The 14,719-nt window shown below is 40.7% G+C and overlaps 1 protein-coding gene across 1 annotated transcript in view; it reads right to left on the reverse strand.

Annotated features, from left to right (window-relative positions):
* Positions 1 to 14,719, reverse strand: part of OXSR1 (oxidative stress responsive kinase 1) — a 101,876-nt gene that overhangs the window by 80,287 nt on the left and 6,870 nt on the right. The window contains exon 2 of the mRNA XM_060638257.3: positions 424 to 536. Within this exon, the coding sequence (XP_060494240.1) occupies positions 424 to 536 (113 nt within the window). The remainder of the gene's footprint in view (positions 1 to 423; positions 537 to 14,719) is intronic.

A 14,719-nucleotide genomic window follows, 5' to 3' on the forward strand; every position in this document is an offset into this window, starting at 1 on the left:
CTTAAATAAAATGTGGTCTACCTACGTAATGGAAAAGCACACACATACTAAAAAGCATTTTAATTCATACATATAGACACAGAAAAATTTGATTAAATTTTCAATGAAAAGAACAAGTAGATGGCTACATTATCATAAAAATACAAAGATATTTAAATGTACACAGTCTAAAAAACTATATAGCAAGTATTAATCTCAGAATGAGAGGGTTACAACTAATTTTTTTGTTTCCCTGGATTTTTGTAAATTTTACAATAAACAGTACTTAATTTATAATATTTTACTTATTTTACAAATTTACAAAAAACATTACTTAACCTTCTTTTTAGAAAAGCAATAAAAAAATTTCTGGTTATTTTTCACTCCAACACGAATATACACAGAAGTGTATTTCTCCAAGAAATAAATAGGAGACGTGCATACCAGGAGTTCATCCATGCTAGTCTGACATTTCTCAAGGTTTATCCGTTTGATTGCCACTTTCTCCTTTTTAGGGGCACAGTACGCTGCCTGGACCACAGCCGTTGCTCCGCTCCCTAAAGATAAATACATAAATGAGTAAATGAATAGATGAATAGATAAGAACATGACATTTCTAATTCCCACACAATTTAACAAGAGAATAATCCTTATCTTGTTCCTACACTCAACAACAGATGACACCCTAAAAAGCAGGGTGTCAATAAAAGCAAAGGCCTTCGACCATTTCATAGAATTGCTAATAAATACTGGCAGGGAGGAAGAATCAAAATGGCTACAGGTCCAGTTCCTGAGTATGATGGCACAGGCTCACCTTTCCCTGCTCCTCTCTTCTGAATACAACTGAATACCCTAGAAAGAATTCATCAGACAATCCTAAGATGACCCTAAAAGTAGAAGGTGGATGAGCCAGGGGCCTTGGGATGTGAGGAAAAGCACCACTGTGAGTTCATTGGGTTTTCCTTTTATCTCCCATATATCCATGGCTTGGCACAAGAAAAGCCTGAAACCCGGAACCACCAACATAGATGGACAAACAAGAAAATCTTGCTTTTTGGCCAAAGACTGTGAAGGGGGAAGCTTAGCAGAGACCTAGAGGGAAGACAGACTCCCCAGTCCTTATCTCAGACAGTGGAGGATCCCCAGTCATCACAGCATCAGCATCAGCAGAGTCTCCACCCCAGCCCCAGACAGAAGCAGACCAGATTTGCCCCACCTGGGGCAATGTCCAGGCAATCTGCCCTTCGTAGTAGCAGAGATGGGGGCCCACACCCACCAGTCAGCGCAAGCAGCACCTGTAGAGATCAAGCAGGACTTCCTGTGATGCCAGAATAATAAAGAAGAGAATAGCAATGCAGAGCTCCGAAAACTAGATTATCATAGGAATTACCCAGCTCACAAAAGCAGGCCAGAGTGGGTATAGTTCAGTGGTAGAGCATTTGATTGCACAAAAGCAGGCCAGGACCTACACACTAAACCTAAATGGAGTTATTGCCTACTAAAACAGAAGACTTAAACAGGATCAAGAGTTGCCTCATATTAATATCTTAAATGCCCAGGATAACATTTTTTTTTTTAAATCGCACACCGAGAATCAGGAAAAACACACTTGAATGAGAGAGAGAACCGCACTGATGTCAACACCAAAGTGAATCACAATTTGGAGTTATCTGACAAAAATGTTAAAGCAGTCATCATAAAAATGCTTTGATAAACAATTAAGAATTCCCCTAAATAAAAAAATAGAAAATTTTAGCAAAGAAACAGAAGTTATTTTTTTAAAACCACCAAATGGAAATTATGTGTACAACTGAAATATGCAATTTCCAAAATAAAAAAGTGCTGGATAGGCTTAATAGTACAGATGATGGAGGATAAATTTGGTGAACTTGAGGACAAGATCAATAGCATACTCAATCTAAACAACAGAGAGAAAATGGACTGAAAAAAAAAAAAAAAACAAAAAGAAAGAAAAAGAGAAAGAACAGAAGCTCAGGGAGCAGTGGATAATAACACAAAATCTAATGTCCGTGTGGTAGGTAGAATAATGGTCCCCCACAAAGTGTCCATGTCCTAATCTTCGAAACCTGTGAATGTTACCTTATACGGCAAGAAGACTGCATGTGTTATTATGTTAAATTAAGGATGAGAAGATTACCCTGGATAATCTGGGTGGGCCCAATGTAATTATAAGGGTCTTTCTTTATAAGAGGGAGGAAGGAGAGCCAGAGTCAGAGAAGAAGAGATAACGGAAGCAGAGGTCAGAATGATGGGACCACGAGCCAAGGAGCAGGTATTGATATGTGCAACAACATGGCTAACCTTGAAACCATTATGCTGTGTGAAATAAACCAATCAAAATTGTATGACTCCATTTATATGAAATGTCCAAATCAGGCAAATCCATACAGAAAATATATTACTAGTTGCCAGGGGCTAGGAAAAGAAGACAACGAAAGTTACTGCTTAAGAGGAACAGGATTCTTTCTGGGATAATGAAAATGTTCTGGATTTAGACAGAGGTTGCAAAATCCTGTGACTATACTAAAAAAACCACTGAAATGCACACTTTTAAAATGGTGGGTTTTGGGGCACCTGGGTGGTTCAGTGGGTTAAGCGTCCCACTCTTGATTTCGGCTCAGGTCGTGATCTCAAGATTCATGATATTGAGCCCAAATCAGGCTCCATGTTGATAGCATGGAGCCCGCTTGAGATTCTCCCTCCCTCTCCCTCCCTCTCTCTCTCTCTCTCTTTCTCTCTCTCTCTCTCTCTCCCCCCACACCCTCTTTCTGTCCCTCCCCACTGGCACGAGTGTGTTCTCTCTCTCTCAAAATAAATAAACATTAAAAAATAAAGAAATAAAAAATAAATAAAATGGTGGATATGGTTATGTGACTTTTACCTCAAATTTTCAAAAAAGAGAATACCACAAACAACTTCAGTTCCTAATTCCACAATTTAGAAAAAATGGGCCAATTCTTTGAAAACAACTATCAAAACTCAGCCAAGATGAAATAGATAACCTGAATAATACTAACCCTATTAAAGAAATCAAATTTGTAATTGAAAAAAGTTCTTTAAAAAAAAATCCCCAGAACTTTACCAAACACTGACAAAAGAATTAACAGTCATTTTACATGTTTTCCAGAAATGGAAGAAGTGGGAACACCTCCCAACCCATTTTATGCAACCAGTCGTTACCAATACCAAAACCAGACAAGGACATCAAAGAATTAAGAAAACTACAGACCAATGTCTCTCATGAACTGACCTGTAAAATCCTTAACAAAATATTAACACATTAAATCCAGAATAGCTAATGCACCACAACCAAGCATCATGTATTCCAGGTATGTGAGGCTGATGACACATTATGAAAGAAAAAAAAATCACTGCGACACATTATATCGACAAGCCAAAGGGGAAAAAAAATCATGTATCAACTGACACAGAAAAACATCCTTGAAAAAATTCAGCACCATTCATAATAAAAGGCTCTCAGCAAACTAGGAAGAGGGGAGCTTCTTCAACCTCATAAAGAACACCTACAAAAAACCTTACAGCAAACAACATACTTAATGGTGAATGACTGAATACTTCTGAACTGGGAACAAGGCAAGGCTGTCCATTCTCATCACTCTTAGGCAACACAGTACGAGATACCCATAATTATAAAGAAAAAGAAATAAAAAGCACCCAAGTTGGAAAAGAAGAAATAAAACTGCCCTTATTTTAGATGACGTGATTGTCTATAAAGAAAACTCCAAGAAATCTACAAGCTCCTAGAACTTGTAAGACAGTTTAGGAAGGTTACCCAAAAAAAAAAAAAAAAAAAAAAAAAAAATCAGCACAAGAAACCAACCCCATTTCCAGATATGAACAAGTAAGTGGAAACCTGTTCCCCCAAAATGAAATACTGTATGAATGAAATGGTATAAATCCAATAAAATATGAAGAGGATCTGTACGCTGAAAATACACACAATAGAACAAAGAACCAAGAAATAGATTTACACAAATAAGCCCTGCTGATTTTTTTTCTTTTTTTTAATTCACCTCCAAATTAGTTAGCATATAGTGCAACAGTGATTTCAGGAGTAGATTCCTTAATGCCCCTTACCCATTTAGCCCAACCCCCCTCCCACAACCCCTCCAGTAACCCTCTGTTTGTTCTCCATATTGAAGAGTCTCTTATGTTTTGTCCCCCTCCCTGTTTTTATATTATTTTTGTTTCCCTTCCCTTGTGTTCATCTGTTTTGTCTCTGAAAGTCCTCATATGAGTGAAGTCATATGATTTTTGTCTTTCTCTGACTGACTAATTTCACTTAGCATAATACCCTCCAGTTCCATCCACGTAGTTGCAAATGGCAAGATTTCATTCTTTTCATTGCCGAACAGTATTCCATTGTGTATATATACCACATCTTCATTCATCCATCGATAGACATTTGAAGCCCCACTGATTTCTGACAAAGGTGCAAAAGCAATTCGTTGGAGATGGATAACCTATCAGAATGGCTTAACAAAAATGTTTTTTAAAGTGATTAATCACTTTATTATTATTGATATTATTATCACTATTATTAGTAGTAATATTAGTAGTAGTATTAACCAGGGTGCCTAGGTGGCTCAGTCGATTAAGTGTTTGACTCTTGATTTTGGCTCAGGTCGTGATCTCAGTTTGTGAGATCAAGCCCCACATCGGGCTCTGTGCTGACAGCACGGAGCCTGCTTGGGGTTTCTTTCTCTCCATCTCTCTCTGCCCCTCCCCTGTTCATGCTCGCTCTCTCAAAATAAATAAACATTAAAAAAAAATAAAACAAATAAAGAGATAACAGTAAATGCTGGTGAGGACGTGATGAAACTGGATCATTCCCACATTGCTAATGATTAATACAAAAAAAAAAACAACCATGGTACAGTCACTCTGGAGAATAGTTTGGCCGTTTCTTTTAAAACTGAAAGTGGACTTGTACAACTCAGCATTCTCACGCTTGGGTATTTATCTCACAGAAATAAAAACAGATGTTCACACAGAAACCTACATATAAATGTTCATAGCAGCTTTATTCATAATAGCCTCAAACTGGAAACTACCCAAATATCCTTCAACAGGTGAATGGTTAAACGAACTATGGTACACCCATAGAGAGAAATACTACTCAGCAACAAATATGGACAAGTTATTAATACGCACATTACGTGGATGAACCTCAAGGGCATTACGTTGAGTAAAAAAAGCCACTTTCAAAAAGTTACATATTTCATGACTCCACTTATAACAACTAAGTACAGTACACATATAACTAGGAAACTGAGTAAGCTTACTGGATTGTTAAAAAAAAAAAAAAAATATATATATATATATATATATATATATATATATGCATGCCTAGGCTTATTAATAAGATAATCTTCAAACACCATTCACACAATGTCATTCATCAAATCACTAAACCACAGCAGCTACTTAATACTGTACCACTTGGTAACTGAACAGGCTGTTTTTCTGTGCCCCAGATGAAATTTAATTATCCCCATCTCCATGCCTCTATAAAAGTCCTTCACTTTGCTTTCTACATATTAACACATACTCGTGCCTCCTTTCAAAGTCCAACTCACAGCCCAGCTAACTGGAAAAATTCTTACATTCAAACTTCAGCCCCACTGCTGTCAGGAGAGTAAGTCTTCATTTCCCGACTATGTGCCTGGGACATATAGATGCCCAATAAATGTCTCGATTGTTCATTTCCTCGCCCTTTGTCTTCTTGTAGGATGTTTAAACTGTTACAACACATTACCGTGTCTCCTCAAGTATTTGGCATAGGGCAGGTTTACTATGTCTATAAGGTACTTAAGTCTTAACCAAAACACATGAGGAAGAATGATCCCCCCCAACTCCCCATCTATACCCATTCCATTAAAATAGGTTTTGGATTTACCATTTTAATTGCTGATATGACCACAGACTAAACATTCTCCTGCACAAACACTCAGCCCTGAATAGAGATGAACTGTAAATACTTAAAAAAGGAAAAATGAGCAATCATTAAGTTCTTCCCCCTTTCCTCTCCTTTGTCTCATCCTCTTCCCAAATAGTGATTTTATCAAAATGTTGGCAGGAGAGACCATGGGGAAAGAAAAAGCGCTCCATGTACTACACAGTAATTATATTAAGAAAAAGCAACTTTGGGCAGAATGCTTCATGTAAAACGCAACATGCTTTCAATATCCTAGACATTCTCATGAAGAGCATGCACTTTAGAGAATGAGATATTTACTTTAATAAGATCCTATAACAGCCTGTAAAAAAGCTAGTTATCTGATCATTTAAGAGAAGGAGAAGGCAATTTAACATCTGGGGCTTTAAAACTTAAGTTTCTACGTGGAAAAAAGCAAAGAGCAAAACACCCCACAAAAGGATATATATGTATTAAAGTTTTCTGAAAGGATCCATAGAAGCTATTAAGAGTAGCTAACAGAGACAGAGTGAAAAGGAGAAGCTTATCATCAGCAAAAGACAAAATAATACACAGTATTCTGCTCTTAAATGTCCATTTTCCCCAATTTACAAGTCATATTATTGTGTATATTACCAGAAGAAATCATTTCCATTTTTATTATCTTAAAATATTCAGATATTCCAGAAGATTTCTGGATTTCTAGGAAAGAAATTTCAGAAATTTCTTTCTAGTAAAGAAAAAAAAGCTTGGTAATTTTGCAATCACTTTCAAATTACAAGTCAACTTACACGAACATCAGAACATGGCAAAGAAAGACCATCTTAAACATGAATTGAGAGCTGCCTTTGTTTATGTGGTCGAATGCCTTTGTTTATATGGTGAAATATATAAAAAAAGTCAGGATCGGGCACCACAGTCATTTAAATTTACTTCTTATAATTGTCATTTATTTCAGTGTTAAAGTTATTTCAATCTCGTTATTATTCTTACATATTCCCTCAAATATTGACTTTAATAAAGACATACAATGTACAACAGATAACCCTTTCTAATACACAAAGTTTTCAATTTGAAACATCTCTTCACAAAACCATAGTAAGATGACACTTCACACCCACTAGGATGGCTGTAATAAAAAAGACAGACTGTAAGAAGTGCCGCAAAGGGTGTGGAGAACCTGGAACCCTCCGACATCGTGGGTGGGACTATACAATGACGTACCCACTTTAGACAAGAGTCTGGTGGGGTTCCTGGGTGGCCCAGTCAGTTAAGCATCTTGATTTTGGCTCAGGTCATGATCTGGCAGTTTGTGAGTTCGAGCCCCCCCGTCAGGCTCTGTGCTAACAGTGCAGAGCCTGCCTGGGATTCTCTCTCTCCCTCTCTCTCTGCCCCTCCCTCAAAATAAATAAATAAACTTTTAAAAAAGCAGGGAGGGGGGAGGGGTGTTGCCTGAGTGGCTTGGTCTGTTAAGCGTCCGACTTCGGCTCAGGTCATGATCTCACGGTCCGTGAGTTCGAGCCCCACGTCGGGCTCTGTGCTGACAGCTCGGAGCCTGGAGCCTGCTTCAGATTCTGTGTCTCCCTCTCTCTCTCTGCCCCTCCCTCGCTTGTGCTGTCTCTCTCTCAAAAATGAATAAATGTGGGGCACCTGGGTGGCGCAGTCGGTTGAGCGTCCGACTTCAGCCAGGTCACGATCTCACGGTCCGTGAGTTCGAGCCCCGCGTCGGGCTCTGGGCTGATGGCTCAGAGCCTGGAGCCTGTTTCCGATTCTGTGTCTCCCTCTTTCTCTGTCCCTCCCCCGTTCATGCTCTGTCTCTCTCTGTCCCAAAAATAAAAAAAAAAAAAAAAAAAAAAAAATGAATAAATGTAATGGGGCGCCTGGGTGGCTCAGTGGATTAAGTGTCCGACTTTGGCTCAGGTCATGATCTCACGGTCCGGGAGTTTGAGCCCCGCGTCGGGCTCTGGACTGACAGCTCAGAGCCTGGAGCCTGCTTCGGGTTCTGTATCCCTCTTTCTCTGCCCCTCCCCTGCTCACACTCTGTCTCTCTCTCTCTCTCAAAAATAAACAAACATCAGGGGTGCCTGGGTGGCTCAGTCCGTTGAGCGTCCGACTCCGGTTCAGGTCACGATCTTGTGGTTTTGTGACTTCGAGCCCCGCGTCGGGCTCTGTGCTGACCGCTCGGAGCCCGGAACCTGCTTCGGATTCTGTGTCTCCCTCTCTCTGCTCCTCCCCCGCTCACACTCTGTCTCTCTCTCAAAAATAAATAAACATTAACAAAATAAAGTCTGGCAGTTCCTCAAAATGTTAACCACAGTTACTATACAATCCAGCACTTCAGCTCCTACGTGTACATGCAAGAAAACATGTACACATACAAACTCTCACACAGACGTTCACTGCACTAGTACTCATAAGAGCCCCAAAGTGGACATAATCCAAATGTCCATCAGAACAGAATAGGAAAATGTGGTATATCCATACAATGGAATACTGGTCAACAATAAAAAGAAACGGGAGGACTGATACCTGCTACAACATGGATGAACCTTGAAAACTTGCTAAGTAAATATGCCAGACACAAAAGGCCATATATGGTATGATTCCACTTATGCAGACTGTCCAGAATAGGCAAATCCATAGATGCAGAGGTAGATTAGAGGATGCCAGAGACTAGAGGAAGGGGAAAATGGGGAATGCTGCTAATGGACAGGGTGTTTCTGAAGCTATGAAAATGTTCTGGAATTAGACAGTGGTGATGGCTGCACAATTTTGTGAATGTACTGAATTGTTCACTTTAAATTGGCAAATTTCATAGTATATGAATTATATCTCAATAAAGCTGTTACTAAAAAAAATCTCTTCAAGTATGACATCAAATTTCAAACGTGCTACAGACATTAAAATTGAAAGACAATTTACATATAATTATATAACTCAACAAAATCTGTTACATTTAAATCCATTTGAAAGTTCCAGACCAAAGCCAGGCATATAGAACCATAGTCAATATGGACATGGATAAACCCAAATCATGATGATTAAAAAAAATTTTTTTTCAAAATTTATTTTGAGAGGGGGGAGGGGCAGGGAGGGGGGGGGAGAGAGAGAGAGAGAGAGAGAGAGAGAGAGAGAGAGAGAGGGAGGGAGACAGAAAGAGAAAGAATGAATCCTAGGCAAGCTCTGTGCTGAGAGCAGAGGCCCAAGTGGGGCTCAATCTCAAGATCCATGAGATCATGACCTGAGCTGAAATCAGGAGTAGGGCGCTTAACCAACTGAGTCACCCAGGCACCCCACAACTCAGAATTATAATGAAGCAAAAACTCTACACAAAGCTCATGTCATACAAAATTCAAAATAAAATCTAGTATTTAAGAACACATTTCCGGGGCGCCTGGGTGGCTTGGTCGGTTAAGCGTCCGACTTCGGCTCAGGTCATGATCTCACAGTCCGTGAGTTCGAGCCCCGAGTCGGGCTCTGGGCTGACGGCTCAGAGCCCGGAGCCTGTTTCAGATTCTGTGTCTCCCTCTCTCTCTGCCCCTCCCCTGTTCATGCTCTGTCTCTCTCTGTCTCAAAAATAAATAAACGTTAAAAAAAAAAAAATTTAAAAAAAAAGAACACATTTCCCATTCAATGGCATCCAATAGTGTACCTGAATTATTTCGACAATAGTTTAAGAACACTAACTTACTGCTTGATAAAAATGATGCAATAGGCTACCATTGAAATAGCTTGCAGTTTGCCCTCCGCTCCGCACAGGAGTACGGGGCCGAATGAGGCATGACGGAGGGTGGGGCAAGGTGAGGGCAAAGTACAGGCTAACAGCACCCCCCCCCCCCCACCGCCCTCTGCTCCAGGTGGGACATGTATATGATATTCCTTGGGCACTGCAGGCTACCCCAAAAGGAGAAAGGACAAAAAACAAACGGTTAAACTGGTAAGAGTCTCCCCCAGTTTACCAGAAAAAGGCAATTCCATCATAGTCTGAAGTCCAGGAACGCCCTACTGTCTTTCGGTTAATGCTCTGCTAGAGGGAAAAACAACCTTGGCCTGACAACACAGCTAGGCCTCCATAAGTCTTTAGCACGTGAAAGTCTCTCTGGAAACTCTGTTGACTTTGTCTCTGACTCCGTAAAACGGTCGCCCCTCACACTTGGAGCGCAGCTCTTCCTGCCCATGGGTCCTGTCCCCATGCTTTCATAAAAATCACCTTTTTGCACCGAAGATAGCTTCAAGAATTCTTTCTCGGCCGTCGGCTCCACCCCCCACAAACCCATCACCCCAAAACTTCATGAGGCAGAACAGCAGTGTCTGCCATTAACTTTTCTCTCCCTCCCATCCTTTTCCTTTCCAAACTCTTTCTTCGTGGGATCCCTAAAGAAAACTTAACAACTCTCTTGCCTTCAGTGAAAGGCCCCTGCCCCACTCTGGGAAGCCCCAGAGGAAGGAAGCTAATCACACAGGTCCCGTTATCCATCAGGCTAAGATGAGAGGCATTCTTAAGTCACAGAAGACACAATGCAGTCTCTACAGGGTACTTTTGGTCCTAGATAACAGATGTCTTCTAATATGTAAATGTGTTCCCTAATGCTTTATCATTTTAATTTTTGCAAATGGACTACTGAATGGTATTTTTTTAAACTCTCAAACCAGTTCCTCCACCCCTGTATAATCAAACATTGATCGTTTATCTTATATACACAAAATCTAAAACACTAGCTTTTAAAAAAAAATTTTTTTTTAATGTTTCTATTTATTTTTGAGACAAGAGAGAGACAGAGCCTGAGCAGGGGAGCAGCAGAGAGAGAGGGAGACACAGCATCTGAAGCGGGCTCCAGGCCCTGAGCTGCCAGCACAGAGCCTGACGCAGGGCTCGAACTCAAGGACTGTTAGATTGTGACCTGAGCTGAAGTCGGACGCTTAACCGACTGAGCCACCCAGGCGCCCCTAAAACGCTAGCTTTAAACATACTAACGGCTTGTCCTACATAAACCAAAACCATGCTGGGGTTAAAAGTACAGACATAGGAATTTGGGGAATTTCGTTGTTATTAATCCCTAGTCATTAACTATAGAATTTCACTAACAATAAAACACTAAACCTAGGTATTATCAATCACAATTGTCTATATACTAACGCACCTTTCTTTTACACAAAGAATCGCTCATTTAATAAATCTCGCTAGAAGCAAGACACTAAATTCTGGTGTGATTTAACAAATGGCCTTAAAAGACAAGTGGCACTTCCCACATCTGATGATACAAAGAGATTCGCGGGCTCCGGTTCTTCCGTGTTAAGGATCGCTTTCATTGACCTTCATATCCCCCCCCCCACCCCCCAAAATACCAAAACGTTAATGAGCAACCAAAAAATAGTTTAAAGTTCTAACATTAAGGATTATGGACAATACAGTAAAAACTCAATACTAACGCTACTATTTCAGAATAGCCAATGATGTTCTATCTTCCTTTAGGAAAACCTTTACTTCACAGAAAATAACTATTAATAATGTAAATAAGAGGGCTCCGTTGGTTGAGCATCCGACTTCAGCTCAAGTCATGATTTCACAGTTAGCGGGTTCGAGCACCGCATTCGGCTCACTGCTGTCAGCACAGTCTTCTTCAAATCCTCTGTCCCCCTCTCTCCGGCCCCTCCCCTGCTCACGCTCTCTCAAAGATAAATAAAATATTAAAATAATAATAATAATAACGTAAATAAGAAGATAGGGAAGACTATCTTTAAAATGTCTTTATAATCATTTTAAGTATTCACCAATTCTTTGCAGGACTTTAAAAACACAGGATTCGAGATACGAATTTTAAAAATACTCGTCTCTTTAAAGCATGTCCCCTTATGAGGAATTTTTCAAAGTACACGCCAATTTACAGACTTTCAACCATCACTTTTCTTACAGTTAATCGAGTCAAATGGAAAACATCAGTATGCATTGCACATAGCAAAAGTAAATGCTATTTTGCAAAACTTTTACTTCAGTATAAACACGCATGCAAATTGTAAAATGTATCTCTTAGGAGTGGTTTAGTGAAAAATGTCAAAGCTACTGCTCTAATGCCCTCTACTAAGCACCGGACTACTACGGAGAATAATACAATGGAAGATGCAAAACAGTTTCCAATAAAACATCCTCATTCAGACTTTCGCGAGTTTACACTGCTGATCTATGCACCCTTCTCTAGATCTCCAGCTCTTCCAACCTTCTGTCCTCTCCCAGTGAGCTCTTAAACTGCAGTGTTAATATGCAGTACATATCAGAACGGATTAATACACAAAAATATCAAGGAGCTTTCTCCTGAAATTCCCCACACTGCATAACTTCGTCTCTTGAGACAGAAAAGGAGACGCCCAAAGGCATGGGGTTACTAAAAATTTTTTTAGTCTCTGGCCACTTTATAAGACCCAGAAATTCAGGATAGAAAGTAAAAAATGGGTATTATTCCGGTGAGGAAAACAATAAATGAACCAAAGCAGCTGAAGATAATTTCCTCCAAATTCTGGGCATCCATCATTGTAACAGGTACATATTCTAAAGATCTTAAGTGTTCTTTAGCAAGGTTTTGCATTCACTGAAGAGCTAGCCCAGACTCTTCATTGTGAAAGACGATTAAGGCACCATCACCTAAACCAAGGAAACTATGGGAAATTACAATTTTGTAAACCCTCTTCTCTTGTCAGTGCCATGTTGAAAACTAAAGCTCCTAAAACTGGTGAAACAGCTGTCTGAATAGTCCTCATCATAAAAATCATGCTATTCTCCCCATACGAAGATGAAAATAAAGACACACTGCCATATGCTTTGAGCAATTATTCACACAGCCTGACGGTTTTGAAATGAATCATCACTCTGTCCCCCGTTCACTCTGGTAATCTCGCATCTCAACGGATGGTAACTCCATCCTTCCGGATGCTCCAGCCAAAAATCCTAAAATCTTTTCACATCTAATCCAATGGCAACTCTCTGACTCCAAAACGTGTTATTATCCAGCATCTGACGACTTCTCAGCACCTCCATCGCTACCTCTCTCCACCGGGTAAACTCTCCTTCCACCCTGTGCCCTTGCAAAACTACCCTCCACATACCAGCCCGAGCTACCCTCTGGCAAGACAGCCATAGTACTCCTCTGGCTCAAAACCCTGCGACGGTTTTCAACCTCACTCAAAGCAAAAGTCAGGTGCCCAGATGACTCACGAGGCGTCACCCCATCTTCCGGTCAGGACCACACAGCCCCACCACCTTACTCTTCTGATCCCTTCCCATCCGCCGCCACACCCCGTCCCTCTGCTCCAGCCCCTCCTGCCTCCTAGCCCTTAGCGCCATCAGGAAGCAGGCTTCCACTCCACTTCAGGGCCTTCGCTGCCTCTGCTCCCTCTGCTTCAAACACGCTTCCTGCAGAAGATACTCCCTCGTTCAGCTCCTTCAGGTCATTTCTCAAATGGCATCGTCTCAGTGAGGCTTTCCCTGACCTATTTAAAACTCACCTCTATCCCTAGGAATCTCCAACCCCTTTCTCAGCTTTCCTTTTATCCTTTGTCACACTGGATTATTAGCTCCATAAAAGCAGGGATTTTCTGTCTGCTTCACTGCTGTATCCCTAGCCTCCGGAACAGTACCTGGCACATGAGAGAAGTTCAAAAAACATCTGCTGAATACATTAACCAACCAGGTGGTGACACATATTTGCAAGAAAAAAAATTTACTCATTTAAGGCCGAGGAAACACTAAAATGGCCCAGTCTTCATGGACATTACCTCATTATTACCATCACGAGCGCTAACAACTACTGAATGTTTATTCTGTGTGCCAAGGACTACGTTTGCATCTCGGTTTTTCATCCGTTAGGTATTATTGATCTTACAAAGCAATGTAAGAAAAGCAATGCAGGCAAAAATAAGACTGAGGTCATGCACCAGCAAGAGGCAAAGTAGGGTCTAGAAACCAGAACTACGTGATGATTCAACACCATACTCCTAACTGGTAAGCAACTGCCTCTTTAGATTAAAGCTAACATTTATTAACTGATTACTATATGTCAGGTTAAATTATTTACTTGTAATGTCTTAATTATTTTAATTAAAAAAAAAACAAAGCCAATACTTTTAGTTGCCTATCCAACAATTTTCCCTTCTTTAATAAGAGAACCTCGACCTGTTTTGTTTGAAGTCATAACGTGCCCAGCTAAAAAGCTTTATTTCACAGCCTCCCTTGCAAATGGCCAAATCACACGGTTCTGGCCAATAAACTAGGAATGGAAGTCACTGAGTAAGGCTTCCAGGAAAGAAAGCTCTTTGAAAGGGAGCCAACTCAGTTGTCACGTGCCTTTGTCCTTTTGCCATAGTCCTCCAGCCTGGAACACAAGCACGAGTCTAGGAGTGGAACAACTCTCTTGCAACTATGAGAATGAGAGTCACGTGCCAAGCTCAGTGGAGTAAACCCCAGGAGCCTGGGTGCCTGACGGCACCTAGGCTGCACCTCCAGTTCCATAAGGGGCAGAAGGTACTTTATTAAGCCACTACGGTTTCCATTACATGCAGCCAGATGCAATAGCTATTTGACACAGCCCTATGAGGTTGTTGGCCCAATGTTCGCCTTCCTGATCATGCCACCACAGCTACGTGTCCCCAACCGGGGGAGAAAATACGCTAACCATTAAGAATCACTCTACTCGTGGCGCCCGATGTCTTCCACATTTATGGAGGGGCTGGAGGTGGGACCTGGAATGTGTGCTTGAAAACCACTACTTCAGACCTCAAAATGCGTGGCTA

Source organism: Panthera onca, chromosome C2 (assembly GCF_046562875.1).
Source record: "Panthera onca isolate mPanOnc1 chromosome C2, mPanOnc1 haplotype 2, whole genome shotgun sequence".
Classification (NCBI taxonomy): domain Eukaryota; kingdom Metazoa; phylum Chordata; class Mammalia; order Carnivora; family Felidae; genus Panthera; species Panthera onca.